Here is a 12,620-nt window from a genome sequence, read left to right on the forward strand (position 1 = left end):
AGGGTTGGCTGCGAAAAATCAGTCCAGAATTGCGGTTGTCGAATTTTAAAAAGTAAAATATTGCTCCAAGTGAATGTGTGCGACTGAGAGGTCCCAACCGACCATCTCATGCGATAGAAGAGGACACAGCATAGCAGCTGTTTAAAGTCCGCCCACTTAAAGAAAGAGAGTGCGCATGCTATTTGGGCTTGGAAAAGAAAAGGATAGCGATGGACTCGTATATACTATGCATAATTTTGGAGTAGTTTATTATTTAAATAGAGAAATAGTTATTTAAATTTTTTTTAATAAATTAATTATTTATGTGTATATTTTTTGTGACACTAAAGTATATACATGTCACCGTAAAATTGTAAACACCGTTAGATTGTAATCTATCTCGCGAGATTGTAAACTGTCGAAATATTGTGAACCTCAACGAACTGCTTACAATTTAACGTATTATTATTCGGTAGATTGTAATCTATCGAAGTGAAACCGTCAAATTGTGAAACGGATCGCACCTCGCGCGCTGATTAATAGAACAGAATATGCCCCGCGCCACCATATTTGTTTGTTTGTTTTCGCATGTAAATTGATTGTTTCGATGAAATTGATGTCGTGTTGTAAGTAACTCACAGCTTTAGAATTAGTTATATGAAATAATTGGGAAGTAAAATTAATCTGTGATTGACCAAAGAAGTTTGAATGATAACTAAGTTAGTGTTGGAAATGAAATGAAAGAAAATTGAACTAATTTTAATTTGTGTTTGAAGAGAAAATATTGTTACGTTTCTGATTTTTTTATTTTGATATATTTTTTTTAATCATGTGATGTCAGAATTATTGATTACCTACTAAGTAATAAATACTAATTTTTGAAGTGCATTCATTTTATTTGACCGATACCCTTGTTTCATTCCTAACTCTATGGACATATAACGGTCTACTATAAAGCCGACCAAACAGCGCTCGAGGTGCGTACCGTTTCACAATTTGACGGCTTCACTTCGATAGATTACAATCTACCGAATAATAATACGTTAAATTGTAAGCAGTACGCTGAGGTTCACAATCTTTCGACAGTTTATAATCTCGCGAGATAGATTACAATCTAACGGTAGGTATTTACAATTTTACGTTAACATATACATCTTTAGTAAAAAAGAAGGTTATAGTGATTCATATATAATACTAGCCTGATTAAAAATATTGATTGAAAAAAATTAAAAAATTTACTACATGCAAATTATAAATCTATAAATGTAAACAGAGAAATTGAAATCAATTGAAACTATTGGAAAAAATTCAAAACCCATAAAAGTGAATTTTTTTAATCAGGGTAATCTTGCAAATTTTATTTTTATTATAAGAAGACAAAATAAAAAAACAACAATTAAAAAATTACTTCTATTTATTGTAAAAAATTAAAAATACAATTTTTTTTTTTATTATTCAGAATCCGAGTCATCGGACATAAAACTACGATCTTCAACTTCTGAATCTTCTTCGTCATCACTCTCTGTTTCACTTTTTTCGACAATGTCTTCTATCTTTAAAGGTGTATGATCCCCAATGAATCCTACTGGTTTTAAATATTCATCTAAGAACCATCCGCAGTTCTCAGGCTCAAGTTTCACATATATTTATAGATTTATAATTTGCATGTAGTAATTTTTTTAATTTTTTTCAATCAATATTTTTAATCAGGCTAGTATTATATATGAATCACTATAACCTTATTTTTTACTAAAGATGTAAATATACTTTAGTGTCACATAAAAAATATACAAATAAATAATTAATTGATAAAAAAAATTAAATAACTATTTCTCTTTTTAAATAATAAACTACTCTAAAATTATGCATAGTATATACGAGTCCATCGCTATCCTTTTCTTTTCCAAGCCCAAATAGCAAGCGCACTCTCTTTCTTTAAGTGGGCGGACTTTAAACAGCTGCTATGCTGTGTCCTCTTCTATCACATGAGATGGTCGGTTGGGACCTCTCAGTCGCACACATTCACTTGGAGCAATATTTTACTTTTTAAAATTCGACAACCGCAATTCTGGACTGATTTTTCGCAGCCAACCCTATACCACCGTGTTCAGAATAAAATAATCTTTAATTTCATTTAAATTTCATTCAATAAACAGACCGTTGCAAATGCTAGTACAGATTTACCTATTTATACCTGGCAACCCGATAGTTGTGACCGGAAAAGAATGGGCAGCATAAAGTTTGCATATTCTATGGGCTTCATACTTTCGATTGGTATAGAATTTATCTAATAATCATACCGGTGAAATGTTTCAAAAATATGTTTTTTAAATTATTAATTAAACATACTCTGGACTGAAATTTGCTAGACAACCCATATGGATTATATTTATTGACATATTAAATTAAATATAAAATACGTTTCATTAAATAAGCATCTCGGTGAAGGTCGTTGTATAGCGGGATCTTAGACCACTACTAATGTCGTTGATGACTTCAACGCTGTCTTGTCAACTTTATTGAAAAAGTAGAAATGATGTGAAATAAATTCTTATTATGAAATTTGTCCCTTTCATATTTCGCCATGTATATTACCGATAACGTGTCGTTTCAATTAATCTTAAGATTTATTGAATTAATAATGTCGTGTGGTTGGCGTGCGAAACTCCTGCCGAGCTTATAAAAGAACAAATGCCTTCACGCCAGCTCTACACTCTTTTTTTGAGAAAGGGTAGAATAAAATAGATAGATAAATATATAACAAAATATAAATAAATAATGATTAGATTTATAACGGACATTCTTTATGAATGTAACGTTTCTGTATTCAATCATAGAAAAAGAAAACTACTTATAATCATTGTTAATTGCAGAGACAATAAATAATTTACCAAAAACATTAAGATTTTCTAACTAGAGTTTTTAAAAATCTACTTAATGTACTAATTTTGGGGCAAATTTATTATTCTATTGATGATTATTTGTGTGAAATATAAATAAATAAATAATAAAAACTTTATTTATGACAAAAGGGTTGTGACAGAATTCCTATATCACCAGTCCCCACACTAGGGAAGCCCTGTGTTATTGGTAACTAGAAAACAATTATTACGTGGAACATGTTTAAAACAGTTAAAAAAATAATAATAAAATTAGTGTTACAAATTTATTATTCTATTGCTGATTATTTCAAACTCAAACTCAAAATATCTTTATTTTATTCAAGTGGGTAACCAAGTACACTTTTGAATTGTCAAGTTAAATTAATTGTAAAGTTACATTTACTACCAGTTCGCAAGTCAAGGGCGTAGAGCGGGTAAGAAGAACTGTTAAGAAACTTACCGCCACTCTTTTTAATCGTCAAGTATTGAGTCATACAAATTGTTTGAACTGGAGCAAATCAATCCCAAGGATTACGATCATTTAAGTATTCCTCAAATTTATAAAACGGTTTATTGATTAATTTCCGTTTAACGAGGCCTTTGAATTTATTTAGTGATAATACTCTAATTTCGCTTGGGAGTTTGTTGTAAAATCGAATACAATTTCCATATAAGGAGTGGTTTATCTTTTGGAGCCTGGTTGGTCGTACACTCAAATTAGTTCTATTTCGCGTATTATACTGGTGAAAGTCACCATTTGTTTAAAAATCGTTTATATTTTTTTGGACATACAACAAGGCTTCAAGAATATATTGACCAGATAGTGTCATAATATTTAATTCCTTAAACTTATTCCGTACCGACTCCCTCGGAGAAACACAACAAATACCCCGAACAGCCCGCTTCTGCAGCACATTTGCGTGAAAAATAATAATTATTATTTTGTTATACTACTATTGTACTATTGTACTATATTTGTCATACAAAAGTAACAGTCGCCATAATGTTTTTTTTTTGTTCTCGCCATGTCATAGGCATTCCAAACTTTAAAGACTTCCGTGTGCCTTTCTCCCACTGTCGTAGACGTTCAACGCATATTGTGCACACATCATGTGGCTCCCACACTTTATATTGGTGGTGAATTTCAATACCGAAATAAGCAAAATACAAACGATTCACAGTGTTTGTCATCGTTATACGCTGATCTTTCAGTATGTATTCATCACAAACATAGCAAAAAGTATCAGAATCGTTAACACAACATCTGGACGTACTAGTCATATTGAATTAGTAATAGAAACTTTATCGATATGAATGTAATAATCACTATTTACGACCAAGGCGGGAAAAAAAATAAAATAAGGGTAGTGGGTAAACTAGAGCTGATGGGTTAAAATGACGTATGCCAATATATTGTACATTACCTATTTTATCGACAATATATACAAAAGGAGCTGCACCATAAAAAATTTTTTTTTTTGTAGGCCTGTGTAATTAATATTAATTTGATAACAGAATAGTATCGAAAGGAGTGTTTTAGGTCTGAAATTGAAAGATAGAGTTAAACTAGAAGAAATGACAGACATGACAAAGTTTAGAAATGCTGTTACTTCTAGTAAAGATTGAAATGGAAATGGACATTAGAGAAGATAAATATAAATGGTCGAAGAAAGTGACGGAAGGGCTTTCTCGCTACGTCAAAAGAAAACGAGGAAGATATATAAGAAGATGGGAAGATGATGTGCGAAGAGCAGATGGCCCTATGTGGCTACGTAAAGCTAGAAACAGAGAAGAGTGGAAGCTCTTAGAGGAGGCCTATGTCTAATTACAAGCTGTATAACAGAAATAAACCGAATCAGAATTCTTATAAGCTGTTGGCTTATAAGAATTTGTAGTTTTATAACAGTATATAAGATTTGAATATTGCTCTGTCTTATTCATTTCTTTCTTTGGCGAAGACATATAGCGATAGCTTTGAGATAATCCCAGCTCCTTTGATCTTACGTGCTATCCCGTACTTTAATATTTACTGCTATGTATAAAAAAAATATGTTTACTATGGTATATATGATACAGATATCACTTATTCCACGTCATTAAATTTGAATCGGTAGACATCCCTACTCAGCGGCAAAGATGACAGGGTGTAGGCCGAGTGAAGCCGCTGCAAAAAACTTTCGGTACTCTTTTAAAATATCAAATCATCAAACAAATACTTATTTGCTAGGGTACATCTGAAGGGCTTAGGGATAGGTACGGTTTTTAGGTTCTAAGGTCACACCCTCTTATATATTTAGTTATCTAGTGCAGCATGCTAATACATACAGTACATATACCATACAGATATACCTGACATTTATCTATACTAATATTATAAAGAGGAAAGGTTTGATTTTTTGTTTGTTTGAAATGAATAGGCTCCGAAACTACTGGACCGATTTCAAAAATTGTTTCACCGTTGGCAAGCTACACTATTGCCGAGTGACATAGGCTATGTTTCATTTTCAAAAATTAGGGATGCTTACTAAAACTTGAATAATCTAACCCAAGGTGTAAAAAAATTAACAAAACACTTTCTTCAATCGTGTGCGCTGCGAAAACTATTAATGATAGAACAAATTGATGTATTACAATTTTTCAGGACACATCACTATCTATAAAAAATGTCGCGACAGCATGTCTCTATCTTGTATAGTTACGTCACAATAAGCGTCCTTTTATTATTATTTTTTTATTAAAATACCACCGCTAGAAAAGGCTCTATTATTATATTCGTACCCAGGTATTGATCCTTATCAAAATAAATACCAACGTTTCACATAAGCTACAATTTAATGGCATAACCAGCAAAAAAGCATGGTGGATTGGTGTTCTCCTGCCTTTTCTCTTGAATAGTTTACTACTATGTAATATAACAAAAATCTTAGCCACAGAAACGCTTGGCCGAGTCTACTATTTACATATATATTAAAACAAACAAATCAATCGGGTGTGGCACAGAGCACTGCTCTCGAAGCTTCCAGCCTACGGGCTTCCCAAGAAATGATGCGACTGGATCGTGTGGCCGATCGGAGCATGAAGGTCGTCATCGATGGAGCATGTTCCGACTTTAAACCTGTGAACGCTGGGGTCCCACAAGGCTCTGTTCCCTTTTTATCCCCACCCTTTTTCTTCTGCATATCAATGATATGTTGTAAGAGCCACTTATAATTTGACTTAAAAATTCGATTTCACTGCTGATTTTAATTCACATGAGATGTAAATGGCACTATCAGAATACCAAATGCCTAAAATTTTTGAGCGTATGTGTCTTGAGTGTCCAATTTCAACGTGCTACCTTACTATTTTTTCGTTGTAGAGAGTTTTTCGGTATAACCAAAAAGGTTACACTGCAAAAAACTTTTTAGTTTCTTAAAATGGGACATTCCATTCGCAGTATATTACAAACTTAATAAAATTGAAATAAAATCAATTCGCCACAACGCCGCCGCCATATTAAGATCGTCTCGCAAGTCAGAGAGAGTACGTATCGCAGTCGCGAGCCAGATAATCTATCACGAACACGCACAAGGAATCTAGCGCGAATGCTCTCAGCGCGTTGCTGAAAATACAGACAGAATTTCACGAGCACGTGCAAGGGAATCTAGCGCCGAACGTTTGCAACTGCTTATGGCACAGAGAGATAGGCAACAACAAGAACTAGATGCGCAATAGAATATTAGCCCATAGTAATAGATCGGCATTCAGCTACGATCCACAATCTATATATCAGACACAATTGCTTTCTTAATCACTACATATCAGTATTGACTGTAGACTGTACAGTATTAGTAGGTTTATAATGTATCTAATTGTTATTAGTATGCCTATTTTCTAAACCTCAGTGAAATGGTTTTAAAATTACCCGTTGATGTCATTTATTATGTTATCATTTAGTTTTCAATCATGCAATTCTGTAACTCACTTTTCGAACTCGCACAGTGGTTTTCGCAGCGGCGGTCGCGCTCAAATCAGTCGTGAAGGAGGCATTCTGATAAACAATAAACTACAAGCTCCCCTCCTTATGTGCGAGCTGCGTGCTGTGCGAGTTCGTAAAGTGAGTTACAGAATCGCAAGGCTGTACCCAAAGGGAGCCAGCGATACACTATTAGTAAATGCATTAGTATTTATGCCAAAATGTTTAAAAATAAATGTACATCCGTGCGAAGCCAGAACGAGCCGCTAGTTGATTAAAATGAAAGCTTAATCGATATCAAATCGTGATCGAACTTAAAAAAATACACGCACATTGCCTTCACATATATTTAATAAGTTTAAAAAATAGTTGGAAAACATCAAATGTCGGGACTTAATTAGGGCTTATTAGCCTCCATGGTGTCCTTGACCCAAGTGGTGTACTTGGTGACTCTCGTGTAGGCATCAGGCTGTCCTCGAGCACACGGATAGTTCCATGAGACGATACCGGCAGATTTGTTTTTGCACGCCAAGGTTCCACCAGAATCACCCTGAAATCGTGTTCAGTTAGATTGTTAACAGAGAGTGGAAGGTGGAAAACGAAAAATATTATTTTTATTATGACAAAAGATATGGATTTTTGTATTGCAACGAATAAACTGAAAAGGTCCGATTTCCACATGGTATTCCGCATAAAGACAAAAAGTCCATTGGTGAAAAGCCAGGGATCGAACCTACCTACCTTTAAGATATTTTTAAAAAAAAGTTCGACTCCGTTAAGACGAAACAGATAATTTATTTAGGGACACGAAAAATTCTGAGTTATACAATATACATGCCTATAATTAATGTAGTAGTAACAGTAATAAAATATGCCATGAAAAACTAAACAAAACAAAAATGTAATCCAAATCGGTTAAATTAGTCCCTACTTGCGGGACCTAAGTGGGTCTTAAGTTATTACGTAATTTGCTAAGCTAACAATCACTACATAGTATAAAACAAAGTCGCTTTCTCTGTCCCTATGTCCCTTTGTATGCTTAAATCTTTGAAACTACAAAACGGATTTTGATGCGGTTTTTTTAATAGATAGAGTGTGAGAGTGATTCAAGAGGAAGGTTTATATGTATAATAACCTCCATTAAATAGTGGAGAAGTACTGTTATTTTTGAGTTTTCTAATGTGATGTCGTAAATAATTAAATTTTTTCCGCTTACATTGCAAACGCAGGCTGAACCCTACGAGTTTTATCAAAATAATGTACTAAGTATTGTACACATTGAAAAGGTCTACAGAAAAGTCCGTGATAGTATATGTCTATCTCTTATGGATAACCCACAATAACTTTTTTTTGTCATTTACTTTTTACGACAAATAATGGCTTATTTTCGAAGCGATTTTAACCAATACAGCATTAATCCTTAACCAATTAAATACATTGCATCCGTGCGAAGCCGGGGCGGGTCGCTAGTATCTTATAAATGACCATGTCACATTAAACTATTGTGTGTTTTCCATAAATAGATCGACTTGACTTATTTAGGCAGTAGGTGTATTTTGAAAATAGGACGGAAATTGCAAAATATTATAGTTTTTCTTTGATTTACACACTGAACACTAGTTGAATTATACATTTGAAGCTTCTATATCTGCTAGAAGTGCCTCAGAGTATTGAGTACAAAATTAAGAAACTTTGACTAGTTATAATTCTTAAACTACTGGTACCGTGCTTGTACGATGTCTACGTTAAGCCGAATTTACATTACGAAACTAGTGTTATGCATGTTGGAATGAGTTTCATGAAAATAGTTGCAGCACGTGTGAAACTACTTTAACAAAAAATAATAGTGTCGTGAAATCAACAGTATCACCAACGACATGGCCCTGTCAACATCAAAGCTTCATTTTGCGATGCAGAACGTCGTGGTACAGATGTTAATATATAAAATTCGAAAATGTTATTTTTATCAACTGACCAACGTTGGTTTGCCATTTTGGCGGTCATTTAGCTGCACGATGCACTCAAACACACACGTCTGCCCTGTGCAAATGCTTTCGCGACACTAGTTTCGTGTCGCGTTTTCATCGTGAAAGTAGTTGCGTGACATTAGTTTTACAAAAAATATGCGCATGGCACGAAATTTATCCAGTGTCGCGAAACCGATGCATGCATTATGAAACTGTAAATTTACACGTGAAATTGTTGATGAAACTTAGCGGGAGCAGATAAGAATAATTACTTACTTGGCAATTACCTTCGCCGTTCTTATTATAAGTACAAATGTGGTTTTCAGTAATAGGGAAACTCTTTTCATAGCGTCGTATAAGACTTGTTTTACAGTCTTCATTGGATATAATTTTTACGTCCAACCATTGCAATTTGTCGGGGCTGTTATCTTGATTTTGCTGGAAATTTTTTATTTAATACAATTTTAACTTATCGTAACTTGAAGGTGCAAAAACTTTTTATATATCATATTTTTTTTTATTTATCAGATGGGAAATGGGCTGGAGGGTCATCTGTTGTTAAGTCATACCGCTACCCATGGACACCCAAAAAAAAACCCACAAGTGCACAGCCTTTTAAGAATTGGTTCGGAAATACCTCAGTGTGTAGCTGGTTCGGTGTTTAGTCGGACCCGTAGGTTATGCCGTACCATGATAAATTGTTAGGATTCAGCGATATTTATCATCATGATAAGCCGTTTGGTCACGATTTTTTTTATTTGTCTTTACTACAAACACATTGTATGTAGTAAATCATTGTATATTTAGATTATAGATTTGCACATTGTGGTGGTGCGCGGAAAAAGCTCCATTAAAAACTGTCAGTTGTGGAGGTGATTCTGCCGATGAAATTTCGTATTCCGCCTCGACGGCCGATGATGAAACTTATTCTGAGTTTATCGCAAATTATCTAAGTCATGTCTAGAGAGAAATTATGTTGCTTCATTATTCCCAACTATTTACTTACGGTGGTGAATCCCCATCCGGATAATTTACACTTGTCCCCTGGTTTGGGGTCTTCGGTGGCTAATTCGATAGCTTTAACTTTTTCTGTAAATTTAATCTTCTTTGTGGTTCTCAATAGAGCAATATCATTTACTAACGGGCTATAGGTATATTTTTTATGTTTTATAATTTTGTCAATTTTGTATCTGGTACCTCCAGACTTTTTGTTGTTTGTTCCTGCCAAAACGCTTAGCTCTTTTGCCGATTCACTGAAAAATAATTTTAAGTCAATAGAAATAATTTAATTTAAATTCAAATAATTCAATGTTTATTGAAGAATTTACATTTGAATTTATTTTAAAACAGTTCATATAAATTTATTTAAAAAATACGTGTGGCACTCGGGGACTGCCGCGGTAAAGCTATTGCATAGCATTTTTTATAAACTTATGCAATATAATTAATTATTTATTTTTTGCAGTATTTTTTTTTCTATGATGTTAATTCAATCTACCACTCTACCAGACTCAGAATAACACGCCTATCCGACCACGCTAAACCGATGTGAGACGCAGTATGCGTCTCCCGCTCTAACGCGTATTGGCCGCACCTATATTACGTCATCGTGTGTTAGGTTTATTTCGTTACGGAATTTCTTCATTCGGTCGCCGCGCTCAAAGCTCACGATAAAATCTATGCAATAGCTTAAAAATACTGCGCACAAGTTTTTAGGCAATCAATGTCTTTTACCAGATATGCTTACCCTTGCACGCAATGTGCTGCAGTGAGGATCCATCTGTCAGCAATGATGGCGCCACCACATGTACTGAAGTTATCATCATATGCAACTTGTAGAGATACTTGGTATGGTAAAGCCCCATCTGGTGCGTCCGTCCCACCCACGACGCGTCCGGCGCCGTCCCCCTGGTCCTCTTCAAGTTCTTGGGGGTCATCGCTCTTTGATATTTCTGCGGCTTTAAAATGGAAATAGTGAAATATTTTACATCTTATCCTCATCGAAAGTAATTTGTTTAACATAAAACTATTTACAATAGTATAACACGAAAAGCTTTTTTATAAGGATATATAGACGTTTTGTTCTGTGCCAAGAACTTTAGCATGATTTGACCAAACGACGTGGTATAACCATGATGATTTTATGATACAGTGAAAACTGGCATAGATTTGATATGCAACCCCATAGAGACTGATCGCCTTTCCAAAATAAAAATCTTAGTTTTTATTTGTCTGTCTATGAAATCAATGAATAACAAAGGACTCGAATTGGTCCAGCCGTCTTCGAGTTTTGTGATTAGCAACATATATATGTAAAGAAATAATTATAGTTCTTAAATAAGATTATTTATTATCTTTTTTGTTTTTATAAATGTTCATTTAGTTTTCTTTGTTAGTCTGTGGAAAAGACACTAGTTTTGTTTGTCTGTGTCATTTTTAATTGGAATATGAAGTGTTTGTTATGAGTACATTTTTAATTAATTATAAAAGAAATAGGATAAAAGTGCAACTGAAATAGCAAACTCTAAATGTTGTTTCTTAAAATAAATATTTTAGCAACACACTTGAGTTTAACTCACTTATATATATATTATTTATATTTACTTTATGAAAAATATTAATTAAAAAACTGAAATTCTTACCAAGAGCCCCGCAAAGCACAAAACCAATTAGGAAATAGTAGCTCAAAGACATATTTCTGAAATTTCTTAAACTCTATAAATTCTCGAATTATATAGCAATTACATAAGTAACGGTGTGTACACAATGAGGACGAAATTAATTATTAGTTATTGGTAACTTATCTGTTCTTTATGGGCAGCTCGGACAGTAACTTTCTTAAGAATGTGAGGTGATGGGCCAAACGCCTGACCATTAAATTACATACTTGTACCTACTGCAGTTGTCTAAATAACAAATAAATACTTGCTTGATACGAGATAATAGATGATATATTGTTTTGATAAAATAATATGAAGATACATAGTGTGTTTGCAGTCATCGTGTAAGCATATCCGTCAGACAACCTTCGTGGTTGAGTTCGTTAATATTTTAATATTATTTTCAATGCAAAAGGAGGTTAGACATGTGAATAGGAACGGTATACCACTATATATATATATATACAAGTAACATTATTATTATTAACATTAAGGTTTTGTAATTTTCTATAATGTGTTGGAAATTAAAGATAGCTAATAATTTATTCCTCACGCGCAATACAAAATGTGTTGTGTAGATAAACCCCTATATTCAATATGTTTTAAATAAAAAACTGAATGATATATTTAGTAATTAAAATTGTTATCTTTTTCAATTTCCCGTTAATTAATTGTCTATTTCAATTAGTTTTTTTGGTAAGTGTATTGTTCTATACGTATGTAAATTAATAAATTAATATCAGGTAGATTGCATAATTATGTATGAGAAAAAAATAGATATATTATTGTATTGTAAAAATATTGTAACTGATGAGTTGAGATTATGATGATATAGTTAGTTAGTTATTACTTTTATTTAGTTTTATTTAACCAATCTGTAATAGGAGGCAAACGGGCAGGAGGCTCACCTGATGTTAAGTGATACCTCCGCCCATGGACACTCACACTGCCAGAAGGCTCGCAAGTGCGTTGCCGGCCTTTCAAGAATTGGTACGCTCTTTTCTTGAAGGACTGAATTTTTGGCTCCAAGTGTGTGACCATTTCTAACAATTGGTTTGCGCTTCGAAATATGTAATAACTAAAATATATTTATGTAACTTAACTAATGTCAGTGTAACTCACTGACGGATATGATTTTTATTGATGAAACTAAAAATGTTTTTTATTGAAGATAAAT

General features: G+C 33.5%; 1 protein-coding gene across 1 annotated transcript; it reads right to left on the reverse strand.

Annotated features, from left to right (window-relative positions):
• Positions 1-7,149: 7,149 nt before the first annotated feature.
• On the reverse strand, positions 7,150-11,477 carry LOC125062512 (chymotrypsin-2-like). Its single transcript, XM_047668502.1, has 5 exons — positions 11,426-11,477; positions 10,531-10,741; positions 9,790-10,036; positions 9,060-9,221; positions 7,150-7,366 (listed from the first exon to the last, which is right to left on the reverse strand). The coding sequence occupies exons 1-5, from the start codon at positions 11,475-11,477 to the stop codon at positions 7,214-7,216; spliced, it is 825 nt and encodes a 274-aa protein (XP_047524458.1). The 3' UTR covers positions 7,150-7,213.
• Positions 11,478-12,620: the final 1,143 nt, after the last annotated feature.

Source organism: Pieris napi, chromosome Z (assembly GCF_905475465.1).
Source record: "Pieris napi chromosome Z, ilPieNapi1.2, whole genome shotgun sequence".
NCBI lineage: Eukaryota > Metazoa > Arthropoda > Insecta > Lepidoptera > Pieridae > Pieris > Pieris napi.